Below are 18,538 nucleotides of genomic sequence, written 5' to 3'. Positions count from 1 at the left end.
TGCCTGTGTTATGATGATAGTGGAAAGTTGCGGCAATATGTCCTCGTCAATGTAGTCCAGCTGATAAGGCTCGTGGCCAGCGACGATGCAGCATCTTTGCTATCCAGAAAGCGTCGTCAGGTTGCTGTAGGGGCGGAAGTTCGTAGGCGTATGATCGTCTTCTTTCATGGCTTGGTGTTGGGGTCGAAGCCTGCGATTGTGTCTGGAGTTGCGCTTGACCCCGCTGATCAATCCATTATTTATTCTCTTTCAAATGGTTCAAATCTTTGCTCTTTGGGATCCGCTCGTCGTGGCGTGTCTTTCGGAGACCGCACTCTTTGCCTAGATGTATCATCGCGGTTAGAAAGTCCTTGATCAAGAAGGAATACGGGAAGGAAGCTACGAGGATGGAACTCACCATGTTCTCTTCAGGCACGTGCCTTCTCCACGGCCTTTCGACGATCTACGCAACGATCGCAGAAGCCAAACTGAATTTTCTTCTTGTCCTTCCTTGGGCTTGGACAAGTAACGGGTCGATTGACCCGGGCACCCTTGAATCCAAACTGGCGTTTGAACTTCTTTTGGGCGCCCACCTTGTACAACCACTCCTGAGACGTGCTGTGGCCACAAATGGTGTAGGTTTTGTGGATGGTGAAGCACATCTTCAAGAAGATCACAGGAACGATTCCTGGATTCCCGGGTTACTGGTTGGTAGGGAATGTGCTAGTTGCGGACTGTCGCTCAAAATCGCTGTTTTGTGGTGGTGCTGAAGTAAGAAGGGTGAAGTCGGGTCATGGGATATTGCACCTTGGTGCCCCGCGCCATATTCTCATCCGGATCGAAAGCCGACCTTCGCCTGCGGGTGAATGGTAATGGCCCTCTGTCCATGACTGCAAATGCATTGTTGCCAGATTGACCGCTCCTCGCACGGCCGTTGCCGCCTTCAGTGTCTTAGTGTTAACGAGCCTTGGGCATCGCCGTCACTTCAGATGATATGCTGGCGGCACGTTGAGTCGTTGACCCACACTAGGCGGGCAGCCAACCGCTACACGGGAAGAACCTGAGCAGACTGCTGTTTTCCGTAGAGCAGTTAGTTTGGCACTGGAAGAGATTAGCTCGGTTCAGTCCTGAACGAAGTCCCCAACATGGAGCACGGGTGATCTGCATGGATGAGCAACATACCTAGGGAGACACTCGGTAAGATCTTGAAGACCAGGAAACCTACGGAAGCGTTGAGACAAGTACGAAGTATATAATGATTTTCAAATCCAGGGTAACAAGGTTCATAGTTGGGCTTCATGGTGCACAAATGTTGTAGAGGTAGGCTTCAAGTGAATTGCGCTACTGTCATCAAATCCATCCCCTCCTACCATCTCCCAAACAACCCCACACACTCCCACTACCCGCCACATCTTCCATCTCTTGAGCGCCCTCAAAATCCCTCTCTTCATACTTCAACCAAACGTTGACCTCCACCGTCCCCAGGCACAACGAGCAATAGCCAAACTCAATCCGATCGACAATGTCCAGCTTCCAATTACAAGCCCCGGGAGTCTTGAGAGTAGCCACGATATTTTTGGGGGCGTTGGGGATGGTGAGCTTCTCGGTCCAGTGGCCCGAGGCAAAGAAGCAGGGTTCGCGGCGGCGGGTGTGGTGGGTGCAGATTGTGTGTAGGATCATTATTGCGGTACACATCTTGACGATGAGTGAGTTGAATAAGGAGACATGGAGATGGAGATGGAGTAGACCCCTGGGCTTTTAAACATCGCGGCCTGAAAACCTTGGTGAGTCTACCGACCATGTCAGTCTGAGTCACAGATCTATTGGCCCTGGAAACCATCAGGACGCTCTTCCGTAAGGTTGAGAAGGAAGACATTGAATGAGGAAGGGAGGATTGCGTGTTATGTTGCTTATGATCACAAATAGCAAAGGTAGTTGTAGGAAGATACAACGGAGAGGAAGGTGATGTGTCAACGAAAAGTTGAGCAAGAGCAATCATCCATGTTTTTGATCGTAAAGGCCAAGCCGTCGCCCCGGTGGACGCACGGAGAAAGGTAGTGGGTGCAGGACAGTGCGGAGGATGCAGGAATGAGATGTGCAACTAACATGCTTAACACAGGTTTGCGTGTACAGCTGTTAGCAAAGTAACAGGCTACCAAGGCAAGCAAGTGGATTACCCTCTAACGGGAACAGCCGAGGCAGCATCATCAGGATATCATCATCACTGCGCTATCACATCAAATCACAATCCACACGATAAACCGAACCTGGAGGACTTCACCCCGAACTTTATCATCTGCAGTTACTTGGAATATTCCTTCTTTCCATCCGAACTTGACCCAAGTTCCCGGGTCGACCACAGGTGCCACCGCCCACCAGTTCCAGAACTTGCTCCTTCCCGGTTCCCCTCATCATCACCGGCAGGCATCTCTTCCGGCCGATGTACATGACTCTACACTCTTCCGTGAACAGTCCGTCCCATCTTTCCTTTCCTTCTCCGGCTCTGATTCTTCCAAATACGCTGACATTTCCCTAGTCCCAGACGAACCAATCCTCCACTGCAGTCCACGAATCGCGCGACCGACTTCCTGACGACCGAAACGACCGAAACGGCGAACCTTGACCCCGTAAACCGCGAGCGACCATTCATACCATCGATTATTGTTCTTCTCGAGTTCTGTTCTGTTCCACCCGCCTTCCCTTTGTTCGACCGTTTACCGCCCCCTACACTTCCCATCGTCAACACGCGCCACCGTGCTGCAGCGATCAACTCCCTCTTGACCGGACCAGATACAATCATCGCAGTCGCTGTACTGCGGGCATGAAGACGACTCCGAAATGCAGAGATTCATCACATCGTTCCATAGCTGCGACTGGAGGGAGGGTGTGTCCTCGGCTCGCGCTGAGTCGTTGCTTGAAAGGATGGCGGTGGTTAAGGCCGTGCTTGTCATCTTGGGACCGGAAGCAAAAGCGGAAGCGTCACTATTGCTGCCGTTGTTGGGATGGCTTTTCGCTGTGCGGTAGGATGAGGAGCTGGATATGCCGCTCAGGGATGAAGTAGGATCGGCTGAGGGCTTCAAGCTAGACCGGGAAGCACTATCACCACTGACAGCACGAAGAGGGACATAACGGCTTTGCTGAGTCTTCGTTACGTGGTAGGAAAAAGTGGAAGATACTGGTATCTTGGACTTGGACTTGGATACATCGCGACCCACGGAACCAGCCTCGGAGCACGATATGGGAATCCTGGTGATGCTGCTTCGGACATTGACGGGGCCATTCACGGGCTTATTCACCGTATACCCGGACAACTCCGCCACCTTGGACGTCTTAAACACCCCCACACGATCAGCAACAGCAGAGGGACCAAAAACAGGCTTCACATCCTCTGAACCGTCAACGATAGCACCACAACTGCTACTGCCACTGATCCCGTTCCAAAAGTTCTTGACGGCGTGGAAGGACGAGCTGGACGCCGAGCTGGGTATCGGGATCTTGGAAGCAGCGGCCTTGGATGGACTACTTGAGACACGATCAAAGACAGCAGTCACATCACCTTGGGGTTGACCTGGCTTGATAGGAGACACGGGCTTGGGAGAAGAAGAAGAATCGCGATTCTTGCTATCGCTTTTGTCCATGTCACTCCAGAAACTCTTGGCGGTATGGAACGAAGAGGTTGATGAGGAGGATTGGAGGGCTGGTTTGCTGATGTCGGCCATGGTGGAAGCAGGCTCGGCGGAAGCAGGCTTGGCGTCGGACGGACGGGGACGGACGGTGCCCGGACGTCTGGGCTTTTCCTTCAAGTATGAGAAGGCAGTTGGTTGAGATGAGGAATGTTTCTCTTGAGTGGGTTCGGGAACAAGGTATTGATGGGGGCGACGGTGATCTGGACTGAGGATGATGATTTCGGGTTGGCCTTCGAAGGAAAAGTCTCTGGTTGCGGACTTGGTCTGGTAATTGACGAGGTTAGCGTTGTCAATCCTCTTTTGGGACAAGGGATAATCTTACCTGGACTTCTGGAGCGGAAAAAGAAGAGGGAATGGCATGAGCGACCCGACGTGTAGACGTCTTGATCGGGGAAATGCGCAGGGGTGCGGGCATAGCTTGGGGAATGAGTGGACTCAGCGAACGCTGAGGAGATTGGCGAGCTTGAGACGCCAGTTTCACCTCGATGGTGAAGATCGGGGTTGGGCGACGGTCGGAACAGGACGGCTTGGAGACTTCCGGCTCTGAACCGCTGCGCTTGGGTCGCGGGATGCTTAAAGGCCTGTACCGGCGCAAAGTACAGGGCTGGTCTTCCTCCGGGGTTTCCTCCTCATCTTTCTCCGGTGTCTCCGAGTCCCTCCCCTTTTCTTCCGATCCTATCTTTCGCGGAGTCGGTTGTTCCAACGGATCGGCCCAGCGTACCGTCTTCTTCGTCATGCGCGGCGCCGAAGCACGAGGATGTGGTGTTGGCGCCCGGGTCCGGGGAGGCGGAGAGGATCTCGACCTCCCTCTCAAGGCATCGGCCAGCGGGCTGTCGCCTTTGGGGTAGGGCTCGGAGACTCCCTCATCGCGACAGGGTTCGATATGATGCGGAGTCGGACGCCTGTATCGAGGTCCGGGATGGCGCTCTTCCGTTGGGTCGTCTCTTTTCTTCGAGGTATTCGACTGATGCAGTGGCCGACCTTCCCTACGTGCGGTGCGCAGCTCGTGAAAGCGATCGGACTTCTGGTTCGAGGTGTCCGACCGGTGTAGGGGTCGACCCTCTTTACGCGCGGTGCGCAGCTCGTCAAAGTGATTGGACATCTGGCAGTTCTCAACTTCTTAGCATCTCGTGGATCTTGCACAATTTTGATGCTGAGAAGGGGGCTACCTTGTTGTGGTGGAATACTGTTGCGGCGTTGTGGTTGAGTTATATGTGTGAGGTCACTTGGTTGTGTTGCGATGATGATGCAAGAAGAGAACCATCACCGCCTCTCCCACCCACGAAACCCATGGGATATGGCCAAAGTTGACTGTCACCACCGTTCACCATGGTCGCCTCACCTCAAGGACAGCCGTCGCCATGGCGACTGGTGTTGCTGTTTGCCTGAAATGCTGAGAACCTATGAGCAGCAATACTGTTCATGAACACCAGAATTCGGGACAACAGTGACCGTCCACTCCCATCAGTGGCCAAGGACAGGCAGTACCAGGAGCATGACGGTGTTGTCAATATCCCCGAGTAAGCAAATGATAGGAAAGGGAGCAATGTGACCCAAAGAGCGTCTACTGTAGCTGGAATATTGTTACGAAGGGAACAGATATGGAAAAAAGCAGGTGTGGTGATCGAGAGAAAGTTCCTCCCTCAAGACAAGCGAGACACTCGATGAGAAAACGAGTTCAACATAATATATCATACCTATATATAAGGCATTATATCACCTATTAGACTCACCCATCTCAGCCCCGTATCCATCAAGGTTCATTTCCATGTCCCGGGGAGTAAAATCCGCGTTTATCGCGACGGCATTAATAGTCGGACAACGAAAACGGAATAAGATGCACACCTAACGCAACTAGCGCCTTTCCTGGTAGCCATCTGTTAGCGAAGTAATAGGCCGCCAAGGGCCCGGGATTGGATCACCCTCTTACAGGAACCAGCATCATCAATCATCACTGCGCTACCACATCAGATCAATCAACGTGCTAAACGGACCGAGATATTTTTATCACAAGCTTTATTATCTGCAGCTGATCAAGAACCTTTAACTCCTCCTTCCGTCCAGCAGGCGGCTTCCTCTATCCAGAGCCGTTGTCCCTGCGCTAACCCCGGCAGGCATGCTGCGTATCTTATCTCTCCCTCCCTCCAGCGGCAGGTCTCGACTTGCACACTTTCATTTTCTTTTCTACTCGTACATCCTACCCTCGCCTTTCGACGCTCCGAGAAACCTTTCCCAATCCGCCTACTCCCTCCTCGCCCTACACTTCCCCTCCCCAACCCTCGCCACGGTGCTGCACTCCTCTACATTTCGCTCCCCTCCCCAGACGCAATCGTCGCAATCGCAGTACCGCTGCTCTCCTGGCATCAGAGAAGACGAGTCAGAGCGACAGAAGTCCATGATCTCATTCCACAGGTCGGATTGGATGGTTAGGATGTACTCGGCTTCGATGGAGGTAGAGTTGGCGGCCATGTGGTTTGAAGCGCTGGTATTGGAGTTGCTGGCGCTGGTGGCGCTGAGATGGCTGTTGGCGGTGCGGTAGGATGAAGTATCGGTGGAGCTCTTGGAAGCGGCACTAACTGATGAAGCAGCGGCAGGCTTGGAATGGTCCTGGGGCTTGGGCAATGGAATCTTGCTGCTGCTCCTTTTCCCAGGGGCGGTCTTGTCATTTTGGGCTGAGCGATAAGACAAAGCCGATGACGAGCTCGTGCTCGTGGATGAACTCTCCATGACGGCAGTCGACGAACCGGACACGGAGGACACACTGACGTTACCATTACCATTTGTACACTCGGTACTACGCTTTTCACCCGAACGGCCACCTCCATTCACCGTATACCTCGACAAGTTCGACACCATGAACGTCTTGGGCAAGTCCCTAGCATTACGGGGCAAAGCCGGCTTAGGAGTCTCAGAATTATAACCGGACACAACAGCCACACAACTGCTCGAGGCACTGATATCGCTCCAGAAACTTTTGGCGGACTAGAACGACGACGTGGAAGCTGAGGGGGGCAGTGGCTTGGATGGACTACTACTGCGAGCGGAAGTCACATCTACTGTGGCACTGACAGGCTTGGAAGTGGAAGTGGACTTGGACTGGGAAGTATTGCGGTCACTGACACTGGTACCGGCACTTTTCTCGGCCCAGAAACTCTTGGCTGTAGCGAAGGTCTGGGTTGATGAGGACTTGGGCAGAGAAGCAGCGGGCTTAATCTCTTTGCAATCTTCCGCGCAAACTGGTTCTCGCACAGCCTCCGGGGGTGTTGGACGGGCCCTGGTGGTACCGCTGCGCTTGGGTTTCATCTGCAGGTACGAGGGTGGCTGAGAGGACACCGAACGGTCCTTGGTTGTGTTGGATTCGTGACTCTGGTGGGCGGAGCCGAAGCTGACGGTAATGGCTTCCGGCTTGTCGTCAAACGAGAAGTCGCGTGTCGCTTTTGAGACGGGTTGGTGGTCATATCTGGCCTTTGATGACTGTTTCTGGTCAGCGTGGTCCGTCTTCTGGGGATTTTGCGTTGTCTTACCGTAACTGCAGCTGCAGAAGCTGATGAAGAAATGGCTTGGCCCCGGTGCCGGCGTTGGGAAAGGCGTAATGGCGCAGGGACTGCTTGGGGAATAAGGGGGCTGGGTGGTCGATTCGGAACGGTTGAAGGAAGAGCAATTGGCTTCGATATGTTCCTCGAGACAATGAACTTTTGTCTAGGGATCGAAGAGCGCCTGTCTCGACGCAGGGCACGAGGCTGGGCCTCCGTTAATGTCGCTTCCTCATCAGTCTTCGGCATGGCTGGTTCTTCTGACGAATTGTCGGGTCGATCCTCCTCTTTCTCTGTGAAGCTTGCTTCCTTTTGCTCGGTTGTTGTCTGCCTTTTCATGGCCGATTTTCTCTCCGATAATGCGGTCGCTGGAACGCTCTTCTGCACGGGCGACTCCTGCTCTAACGAATCCGTCCACTGAACAGTTTTCTCCTCCTCTCTGCGGCGCGACTTGGTGGCACTGGGATGGGGGGTGGGAGCCCGGGTGCGAGTAGGCGTCCATGTCGATGATTGTGATCTGCCTCTCGGCGAGTCGACCGGAGGATTGTCGTCTTTGGAGGCGCGCACTCCTTCATGTCGATAGTGCTCGATCGAGTATGGGGTTGGACGTCGAAGTCGAGATTGGTTGGCCTTGGGGGCCTCCGACCTCTCGCCGACGACGGCGAGCTTGCTGAGTTGACGATAGAGCATCTTGTGGTTCTTGATGGATATCGTTTGGAAGTAAGAATATGGATGCAGAGATAGCGACGGCTGCGTTGCAATATTGCGTATGTCTGTGATCGATCGTGGTTTGGTGAGGTAGATCGTGTGGTCACTCTTGTGATGATGATGCAAGAAGAGAACCATCACCATCCCTCCTACCGACGAAATCTATAGAATATATATACCCCATGGCTCAGGTTGACTGTCACCAACGTTTCCCACGGTCGCTATTCCTGAAGGATAGTCGTCGCCATGGTGACTTATGTTGTTGTTTACCCGAGAACCTCAGACAGTATAACTGTTCATGAACAGAGATATGGCTTATAAACAGAGGTGTGGCTGTAACGCAGCAAGGCAGGAGGTGAACTGTTGACGCTCGATTCTCTCTCACACGGATCCTCGTCGAACTTGAAAGAAAGAAGAGCAGAAATATCAACTTAATGGATAGGATCATATTGTTTATTTATATATAGTAGTGAAGGCCGAGGGTTGGGACATTAATCAGGATACCTACCAGCGACCCTCAACTCCCATCACGGATCAGGTACAAGCAGAAGTTTTTAAGGACCGTGGTGTCGTTGCCACCTACTAAAAGAAGGATGGAAAGAAAACGGGAAGAAGGTGATCCAAGAAGGACCTATCTAATGTATCTGGACTCTGGAGAATGGGATCACGAAGGGAATGGAAGTCATGGAGTCCCCTATAGAAGGACACGCCAGACACTCAACAACAAAATGGGTTCGACATCACATGGGAAATATACAACGCACCAAATCCATCATTCGACCCATCTACACCAACTCCTTGAACGTCCGTCTTCGAATTCTAGCAAGTGAAAACTAGTGTCGCCGATGGCATCGATAATCCCGAGTACAACGCCATGGACGGCCAAGACTGCGATGCCACCTTATCTCATTCGCTGCAGGACTTGCTGTGATATCGTTAGTACGGTAACGTAGCTGCCAAAAAAAACCGACCCGGGAGCTTGGACCAGCCGTGCCGGGCATGTTATGCTGGGCCGAACCCTCCGACGGCAACATAATGTAGCGAACTCCAGCTGCCGAACCCTTGGAGATTGGATCAGATATCTAGGATAAGTAGTTGATTGAGAACATAACGGAGGCAGCTGTTCTATCTGGGTGTGAAGTTTTCAATTGCTTTCGCTTGCTTGGCATTCCGGATCAAACTTTCTGTGCCATTGCGCACCGGACGAGATGTTTGTTTATCTCGATTACCGCAAACTTCAGTGCAGGTTTGTTAGTGAAGGAACACCAATACATCATCTAAGATCGCGCAACAGGTCAACATCGGAGTGCTGTACCTCATCGTACCGGCTGACATCACGGAGTCACGACAAAGCACAAGGTCCAGCTGATTAACAGAAAAGTTTTGCTAGCAATGACTACCCGACTACCCCTATGCAAATACCAATGATTATTGCCGTCCTATTCCATTCGCTAGTTCGCCCAAAATGAGAATCCCAGATAGGCTGAGCGCCCTCCAACGCTCAATCCACCGTGATATCTAAAGTATTTGTATACTCGTAACTCCTTTTATAACCGCTCGATAAAACGCAAACCCAAGAAAGGAATCATAATGTATAAGCATGTAATAAGATGTCATCTTTAACCATCTCTTTTACTCCCCTTACAACTCCTCACTGCCTCCTCCTAAACACACTTAGAGAGTAGTAAGGTACTTGATGACCTTCTCTCTTTCCTCAACAGGCATAACGCTCAGGACATCACGGACACCCTTCCAGGCGGCGTCATCGGAACCCTTAGAAGCAGTGCGGATAAGGTCGCGCATCTCCGAGGTGATCGCCTCGGCCTTGAGGGCATCGATCTTGGTCTGGACCTGGTGACGGTTCTCCTCGTACCAGACGGCAACCTCGCGATCGGCCGTATCGAACTTCTCGATGCCGCTCCAGGCCTGGAGAAGCTGGAGGTGGCGAGCGCGCTCCTTAGTCGAGCTGGCAGTGAGAGCCTTGCTAGGGGCACCGCCAGGGGTAGTGGCGGAGAGAATGCGACGGAGGATGTACTCCTCGTTGAGTCTTCTGCGCACACGCCAGTAGAAGAAGCGGCGGGCGTTCTGCCACTCAAGGATCTCGCGAATGACACCCTTGGCCTTCATGCGACCAGCGCGATCGTGGAGATCGGCGAACTGCACGCTGATCTGAGCATAAACGGGCAGAAGCTGCTGCTCGCGCTCGGTCATCTTCTTCTTGATCGCATCAGACTCCTCCTTGGGGAGGCTGACATCGGCGCTCTGCCTCTTGAGGTCGGCATAAACGGGGTCGAGACGGGCCATGGTCTCAAGCTGCTTGTCCTTGCGGTACTTGATACCAATGATACCCTCAGGCTCCAGAACACCACCACGAGCATCCACATCAGCATACATCTCCATGGCGACAGGGTTGATGGTGGGATCGACGACGACCCACGAGCCACCACGAAGCTCGCCGAAGGGAGGAATGTAGATGAAGACGGGCTGCTCGAACTTGACGAGGGCGTCAACGATGAAGGAGCCGTACTTGAGAACCTCGTTGTACATGTCGCGCTGACCACCAGAGAAACCACGCCAGTTGGCGAGGATCATGAGCGGAAGCTGCTCGCCGTTGTTGAAATCGTTAATGGCCTGGGCAGTCTTGAAGGCGGAGTTGGGGTACCAGACACCACCAGCCTCGTTGGCCACCTGCTCGATCGAGTCAGGGTTGGCGGGATCGGCAGGAGTGATGTTCTCAACAGAGCGGGTCTCGACAGCGATGACACCCATGGGGATACCGCCGAGGCGAGCGCGACCGACGACGACAGTGCGGGCCCATCCGCCGAGGGTCTCCACGAAGGAGTCCTTGTCGAAGAGACCGGGCTGGAAGCCGTTCTCGTCCTCCTTACCGCCAATCATCCATCTGACGTCGTAAGGCTGCTTCTGGGGCGGGGTGTAGACAACGTCGCGATCCCAAGTGTCGACACTGATGCTGATAGGCACAGGGTTATTGCGCTTGTCAGGAACAAACGACATCCACTCGACGATCTTGGAGACACCAGCGAAGTCGTCGTTGGCAGTCAAGTGGGAGACACCGTTGCGGTACATGATCTGAGTGCCACCAAGCTGCAGGTTGGAGGTGTAGACCTCGCGACCCAAGAGGTTGTTGAGGGCAGGGGCACCGGTGAGAATGATGGGCTGGCCCTCAATCTGGACAGCACGCTGACCAAGACGGACAAGGTAAGCACCGATACCAACGGAGCGGCAGGTGACGAGCGTGCAAGTGAAGATGTCGTTGTAGGCCCTGCTGGTGGCACCGGCAATAAGACCAGAGCCACGCAAGCACTCAACACCAAGACCATCCTCAGCACCAACGATCGTGACAATCCTGTGACGCTTCTCGTCGCCTTCGGTGATCTCCTCGGTGATGACGGTGTTCTCGAAGCGCTTCTTGCCCGCATCGTCAAGGTAGAGGTACTTGAAGCCAGCCTCAGGCTTGCTGGGGTCGTTCCAGGCAACGCTGAAGTGAGGCATAAGCTCGGTAGCGAGACCCAAGCGGGCACCCGAGTTGGCGGACAGGTAGATGCGAGGAATACCCAGCTTACGGGCAAGCTCAGTGCACTTGAAGAAGAAGTTGTCCTCCTTGGGGCCGAAAGAGCCGATGTTGAAGGTGATGTCGTTGGCTACAACAACGAACTTGCGACCGTTAGGGTACTCGGGGGTTCTAGCACGGATGAGCCACCCGACCATGCCGCAAGTGTTGGTGCCAGGCTCACGGGAGACCTCGGTCAGGTTGTCGTGGTCATCAAGCACAAGCTCGCTGTAGTCAATGCACTCGCCAACAGGGGGCTGCTTCTCAGCAAGAGCAGGGTTCATCTGGACAGCCTTGGCCCAGCTGTTCTGGATGGCTTGGCGGAAGAGCTCAGGGAAGTCATAGACGTACTGAGTGCCCATGAGATGAGCCTTGTAACGCTTAGGCTGGAGCCAGTTCTTGGTGGGGTAAGGAGTGTTGACCGGCAGCAAGTGCATGGAGCCGATCTTAGTGGTGCCACCGATGGAGTGGAACACCCATTCGCCCTTCTCGGACTTGCGCTCAGCGTAAAGCTCGACCTGGATGACATAGCCAGAGGTGTTGGTGATGATAACACGCAAGGGGTAGGGCATGCCAGTAGCAGGGTCGGTGCAGATAATGCGAATCTCCACCTGCGCAACACGGAGGCGCCAGCCGCGAGGGCCGAAGCGGTCGAGGAAGCCCTGAAGGGAGTGCTCAACCTCCTCGGGCTGAAGCTGGAAGACCGGGGTGAAGTTCAAGAACATGTGGTTGAGATCGGAATTGTTATTGCCGATAATCTCCAGAGCATCGAAAATGTCGTTGATGACACGATCAGCCTCAGAGATGAGGTACTCGGCAGTAGGGATCTCATCCCTCAGACGGCCGGGACGAATGACAGCGCGAGTGAAGTAGCGCTTGTCAGTCTCGACACCCTTGCCAATCGCCTCGTACACATGAATGTTCTTGTTCTCGGTGAAGACAGGCTTGATCTTGAACTTGGACAGACGTCCGAGCTCGAGCTGGAACGCAAGAGCTGGCTCGCTGTGACGGATGCTATCGTCCTCAACGTACTCAGGGCCACGGAAAGTGAAGTAGCCAGGGTATGAGCCATCATTGCGACCACAGACGAATGTGATGCGGCGGACCCGGCGGGCAAGCAGATCCTCCTTGTGTTGGTGCATAAGAGGAACGATCTCCTTAAGAATCTCCTCGTCGCTGCGACCCTCGGCATCACGAACGGCAACGTTGACAACGGCGGAAAGCTCGTCAAAGGTGTCCAGGCGCTGAAGAGGAGGTCTGCGCTTCTCGTTAAGATCGGGAATCACGCTGTTCCTCTTGCGGGCTCCGAGCACAGGAAGCTTCTCAAGAGCCCTGCTGAGGAGCTCATCCGCATCATCCAAGAATCTGCAAGGAATGATCACACCCTTGCGGGTAGGCTCATCCTGAGTCTTGTGGGAGAGATAGGACATATCGCTGATGGAGCTAATGCGCTTGAAGGTGCTGTCCACAGGGGTACCCGGTGTGGAGGGAGCAGCGGACTGGATAGGCAGGCCAAACTCGGAGTGGCCAAGCTTGCGCAAGGAGAAATCCCAGGACAAGAAAGAAGGGGTCTCGCCCTCATCGGTGTGGTACTCAATCTTCTTCAGAACGTACGCACGGTAAGCGCGGCGCACATAGACCTCGAGGGCAGCGGCGGACACCCAAGGATCCTCGTGGGCAAAGAAGAGGGTCAAGACATCGAAGACGGTGTACTTGGAGTCCACAACCTCCTTGATGATGTCCAAGCTGGGCTCACGGTGATCCCAGCCAGTCTCACCGTAGCGAGACTCGACAACAGAGGAGCGAAGAATGTGCTCCATCTGAGCGGTTCTCTCCTCGAGAGAGGGCAGGGCGCACTGGATCAAGATCTCGCGAGCCTTGAGGGAGACCTTGGCAGTCTGGCGAGACTCGAGTTCGGCAAGCTTGCGAAGGACGGGACGGAGGTACTTGCTGACGTTGCCCACGTTGGGCTTGTTGGGGCGGTACTCGTCCAGAATCGCGAGAATGAGCGAGTTCTTGGCCGCAACCCTGCTGTGAGAAAGAACCGTCTGGGTGACCTTCTTGATGTCCTCCTTGTTCTCGTCACGCAGCTTGAGGATGACCTCCTCGTCCTGCAGACGACGGCCAGAAAAGAGACGCTCGACCTCGACGTAAGAAGTGAGGAGACCGCGGATGACATTGAGCTCATGGACCTTCTGGCCCTCAGAGTACTGGTCGATGACAGTGGTGAGAGGGGCCAACGTGGTCTTCAGCAACTCAGCGTCGGCCTTGGAGACGAGGTTCTCGTCCAGGAACTTCTGGAAGACCTTGCCGAGATTGCGGGCAGGGAACTCGGCTGAACGCGAAGCAGCCTTGTCGAGGACCTGAGTGAGCTGAGTATCGAGCTTTTGGGGCATGCGAGCATGAAGGGCCGAGAACTGAGCGGTGAACTCGCTGTAAGGGAGCTTGGGGTCACGAAGAACCTCAACAAGGTCCTTCAGGGTCTGTTGCATGATGATCTGGTTATCGAAGCCCATGAGAATGTTCTGAAGAGTGTCATAGACAAGGCGGAATCTCTGAGCGGGCTTGTTGCCCACGATAACAGGGGCACCGAACTCGGGAAGCTGGCCGAGGAAAGGCTGAGCCTGCTTGACACGGCTAGGGTCATCGAGAGCAAGGATACCAAGGATGTCACCGGCCTCGAGAGTAGCGCCGGGCTGCTTGATAAGCTGGACGATACCATCCTCCTGGGCAATGAGAGGCATATACATCTTCATAACCTCGACCTCAGCGAAGGTCTGGCCGGCGCTGACGTGCTCGCCGTTCTCGACGGTGTACTTGACGAGCTTACCGGGAGAGGGGGTGCGCAACTGGGTGGGATCGTTCTCCTGCTCCAGCAGACAGGTCTTGCTATCGACCGACATGCGGGTAGCAGCAACCTCTTCCTTCCAGTAGACGTTGTGACTGCGACCGTTGAGAAGGATGAGGAGTCCACCGTCGCTCAGAGCACGAACGCCGACGGTGCACTTGGAGCCGTTGATGAAGAGATGGTAGCTATCGGCGCTCGACCTGGTAACGGTGAACTTGTAGCGGTAACCCTCGTAAATGAAGTCGACGGGGAAGACAGTCTTGAGAATGTCCTTAGAGGGGACCTGACCCTTCTCCAGACCGGCACGGTACTCGGCCATGCAGCCTTCGCTCGCAATGTGGGCCTTGGTGACGGCACCGCAAACGACGGCCAGGATGGGGTCGGGACGCTCAGCAGTGAGCTTTTTGGAGATGAGCTCATCGAGCCAGCCGGTAGTGATGGTGTTGTCCTCGAAAGCCTCAGTCTCCAAAAGCTTGATGAGGTACTCGACGGTGGTACGGAAGTCACCGCGAATGCTCAATTCCTTGAGGGCGACGACCATGTGCTTCCGCGAGGCGGCACGGTTCTCGCCATAGGCAAAAATGTGACCGAACTGTGAGTCGGAGAAACTGTGAATACCACCGGCAGAACCGACGGAGAAGTAACCCCAGACGTTGGAGCTCGAACGGAAGTTGAGATCGTGCAACACACCGTTGGATGGCTTGAAGCCCTCACCGGGATCCTCGGAGGTGATACGGCAGGCAGTGGTATGGCCCTTGGGGGTAGGCCTGCGCTGGGTCTTCTCGGACTCGGGGTTCTTGAACTCGAAGTCGATCTCGGTGGCAGTCCTGGGGTCAACTCCGTAGAGAAGTCTGATGTCGCGGATGCGGTGGAGGGGAATACCCATGGCAACCTGGAGCTGAGCAGCCGGAAGGTTGACACCACTGACCATTTCAGTGGTAGGATGCTCGACCTGCAGACGGGGGTTCAACTCGAGGAAGTAGAACTTGTCATCGGCGTGAGAGTAGAGGTACTCGACGGTACCGGCCGAGACGTAACCGACGAGACGACCAAGACGGACAGCAGCATCCTCCATGGCCTTGAAGGTAATGGGCTTGGCGATGGTGACGGGGGCCTCTTCGATAATCTTTTGATGTCTGCGCTGGACGGAGCAATCTCTGCCGAAGAGGGAGATGTTGTTGCCATACTGATCGGCAAGAAGCTGAACCTCCAAATGCCTGGCGCTGTCGGCGAGCTTCATGATAAAGATGGGCGAGCCGGGGATTTCGCTAGCGGCAGCATTGTAAAGCGACTCGAAGTTGTCCTCGCTGAGGACCTTGCGGATACCCTTGCCACCACCACCTTCGGAGGCCTTGATCATTACTGGGAAACCAATCTCCTTGGCCTTTTCCAGACCCTCCTGCCACGAGCTGACGCAGCCCTTGAGATAAACGTCATCGGGAACCGTAACAATGCCTTGGTCGTCGACCTCGACCTCGTCAACACCGGTACCAGACCAAGGGATACAAGGAACGTCGGCGTGCTGGGCAACAATTGTCGAGGAAATCTTGTCACCGAGAGAGCGCATGGCAGAACCCGGAGGACCAATGAAGACAATCTTCTTAGGGGAAGCCGCAAGGGATTCGGGAAGCTTGGGGTTTTCGGAGGCGTGACCCCTATTCGCACAGTCAGTATCATGCCATCAACCCCGGAGGCAGGACTCTTTCTCTACTCACCAACCAGCCCACACAGCGTGGACATCCATACGCTCGGCAATATCCACGATAAGCTCGACGTTGGCATAGTTGTGGTTATTTGTACCGCCGGGGACTTCGACGTAGTGATCGGCCATCCTGATGTAGTCGGCGTTGGCCTGCAAATCTTCGGGGGTGGCCATAACGGTGAACTTGATGGCGCGCTCGTCGCCGAATGTTTCGTAGGCCCATTTTCTTACTGAGCGGATCTCCTTGACGGCGGCAATACCGTTGTTGGCAATAAGAACCTGGAGAACAGATAGATGTCAGAAAATGGTGTGTTGGACTGCCGGAAGAGCGAAGAAACGTACGTTGGTAATGACAGTGTGGCCGTCGTGGGAAGCCACAAAGTCCTTGACCTTGGAGGCAGGGGCATTCTCGAGCCTGTTACCGCCAATGAAATGGGGGGCCAAGTTGTGCTTCGCGGCGTACGAAGCCTTGACGACGGCGTCGCTCGCTGTTGTGTCCGCCATTTTGTCTGTAAGTATGTGTTGTTTTGTCGAGTCGGAGGAGTCGTCGACGTGGATCGAATGCGGTGAGGAGGAAGCCGCTCTCGATTTTACACTCGGTCGTCGTAAATTTCCCGAAACAGCCGAATTCGAGTATCGGTCAGTGGAGTGTCTCGGTTCTTCAACTCAGCTCAGCTAGCAAATCGCCTGCAAAAAGGGTGCTGCTGTCAGTTTCCAGCTCCTCAAAGAATGGGATGTCGTGAGGGAGGAAGCTGGTGGTGATTAAAGTTTATGGTGGTGGAAAGAGGATGGAGGGTGGTGGATGCGGTGGTCCCATCAACTTTTATTGGTTGGGTTTGGGATTGGGGTAGAGCGAGTCGAATTGTGTCCAGTCCAGGCACGAGCAGGAGGGGGACTTGGCTCGACTGGGAACCTGCTTGCTGCACTGGTGGCCCGGTGCTCTAGGGGGGGAGTGAAGGGGGCCGCCTGCAGGTGCAGTGAATGGAGTGGAGGGGATGCAAAACTCACCGAGTCAAGTTGTCGTGGAGAAGTGGAAAGTGGTTGGAAAATTACGACACAAGTCGCACGGGGTATCTCTGCAGGGATGTAGGGGAAGGTGCGTGTCGTGCGATTGCTCGATCAATGTCGACGTCAACAATAAACAATCAAATGTCTCGACTTTGCGCAGTTCTGCTCTTCGACTTGCGGCACCGAGGCTAGCGAGGTACTGAGCAAGAAGAAAAGATCTTGGGCTAAGATGGAGGGGTGCTGGCTGGAGGAGGGAGGATTGCCGCACGCGATTGCCTTGGTAAAGTGGGAGGAGGGAGGAAGACGACGTGGAGGGACGACGATATTCCTGAAGCGAAAATGGACGAGGACGGCAAGACCAGACCACAAGACCAGAAGGATGAGTGAAGGGACGAAGCAACCTGGAAGGAGGGGACCGGAAGAGGGCACAGGAACCTTAAGATACTCGGAGGTGAAGGCGCAAGAGCGAGTCGACGGCCGTGAAAGATTCGTCGTAATGCCTGGGTATTGCATCTGAACTTTCGAAACGAGAGCGAACCCGATACATTGGGAGACTTTGAGACACAAGAACTTTGCGGGTTTGATGGGAATTCGAAGCCACAAGTGGGGCAATTGGGTACAGGTACTTCCCGCTCGACCTCAACTCCAAAACAATAAAATGGTCCCCCGCAAATACAGCGAACTCAGACAAGTCAGCCCGTCTCTTTCAAAAAAGCATAAATACCTGAAAGCGACGCCATGTTGATTATCTGCCCTTGAGCTGTCACAAATATCTTCATTCATGCTTCATCTTGCTTGTCCCTTGGATGCTTCTCAAATGTCCCGCTGTGCCATTTCAACCCCGCCAAACGATATCGTTATCGAGGTCAATCTTCATGCCATCCGCTCCCGCCTATCCAAGGCGGTGGATGGCATCAAGGTGGGATTCGCCCTCCAGATTCGGCAAGATTTGGGAACCTTTGGGGTTCGTTATGTAATTGGAGATGCCAGGGGCAAGTGCCAAGCCTGTCACCAAAAAGCGCGGAAGGGAGGGGTGGATTTAGCCAAGCGATGCAATTTGTGGGTCGCATTTGAGAACTGCCAGCCACCACCCAATCACAGAAGGCGATTCTCATTGGGACGGGATCGTTGGGGAAGGTCCATTGCTCCAATCACAATGCCAGGAACCGAAGCGACTGCCCAACCACACCTCTGCTCATCGTCAGCTTGTACGGCGAATACACTACATGACGTTCTTGCAGCTTTTTGTTGTGTCCACAAGTTCTCATGGCAATTGATTGTTCTCGACGTCTTCCTTCATGGTCCAAAGAATGTTGTTACTCGAGCTGGTCCAGCAATCCCCGTTACGTATCGACACTCTTGTTGTCTCATGAGGCACGGCCCAAGTCCGGTTGCAGTCATTTCCACGCCGCATACGGACGTGATTTGGAGCAACTATGACATCGATGTGTGGCCCGTCTGTTTCTGACATGACTATTTTAAATGCCCTTCTGCTGTCGTCCT

The 18,538-nt window shown here is 54.2% G+C and overlaps 4 protein-coding genes across 4 annotated transcripts; all 4 read right to left on the bottom strand.

Annotated features, from left to right (window-relative positions):
- Nucleotides 1-407: 407 nt before the first annotated feature.
- Nucleotides 408-1,987, bottom strand: B0H65DRAFT_561664 (uncharacterized protein; the record flags this gene model as incomplete). Its single annotated transcript, XM_062830181.1, has 2 exons — nt 1,370-1,987; nt 408-597 (listed from the first exon to the last, which is right to left on the bottom strand). Exons 1-2 carry the CDS (start codon nt 1,672-1,674, stop codon nt 408-410), a joined length of 495 nt encoding a protein of 164 aa, XP_062676717.1. The 5' UTR covers nt 1,675-1,987.
- A 706-nt stretch (nt 1,988-2,693) lies between these two features.
- On the bottom strand, nt 2,694-5,392 carry B0H65DRAFT_561663 (uncharacterized protein; the record flags this gene model as incomplete). The annotated part of the gene is made up of 3 exons (XM_062830180.1): nt 4,949-5,392; nt 3,988-4,767; nt 2,694-3,929 (listed from the first exon to the last, which is right to left on the bottom strand). The coding sequence occupies exons 1-3, from the start codon at nt 4,994-4,996 to the stop codon at nt 2,694-2,696; spliced, it is 2,064 nt and encodes a 687-aa protein (XP_062676716.1). The 5' UTR covers nt 4,997-5,392.
- Nucleotides 5,393-5,906: 514 nt separating this feature from the next.
- On the bottom strand, nt 5,907-7,888 carry B0H65DRAFT_565870 (uncharacterized protein; the record flags this gene model as incomplete). The annotated part of the gene is made up of 3 exons (XM_062830301.1): nt 5,907-6,647; nt 6,735-7,139; nt 7,190-7,888. The coding sequence occupies 3 exons, from the start codon at nt 7,886-7,888 to the stop codon at nt 5,907-5,909; spliced, it is 1,845 nt and encodes a 614-aa protein (XP_062676715.1).
- A 1,541-nt stretch (nt 7,889-9,429) lies between these two features.
- On the bottom strand, nt 9,430-16,684 carry B0H65DRAFT_76284 (acetyl-CoA carboxylase). Its single transcript, XM_062831378.1, has 3 exons — nt 16,370-16,684; nt 16,041-16,306; nt 9,430-15,980 (listed from the first exon to the last, which is right to left on the bottom strand). Exons 1-3 carry the CDS (start codon nt 16,529-16,531, stop codon nt 9,581-9,583), a joined length of 6,828 nt encoding a protein of 2,275 aa, XP_062676714.1. The 5' UTR covers nt 16,532-16,684; the 3' UTR covers nt 9,430-9,580.
- Nucleotides 16,685-18,538: the final 1,854 nt, after the last annotated feature.

The sequence above is a fragment of the Neurospora tetraspora genome, assembly GCF_033439725.1.
Source record: "Neurospora tetraspora strain CBS 560.94 chromosome Unknown B0H65scaffold_10, whole genome shotgun sequence".
In the NCBI taxonomy this organism is placed as follows: Eukaryota; Fungi; Ascomycota; class Sordariomycetes; order Sordariales; family Sordariaceae; genus Neurospora; species Neurospora tetraspora.
The sequence above is the reverse complement of the archived record's forward strand: the minus strand, read 5'-3'. Positions and strand labels throughout refer to the sequence as shown.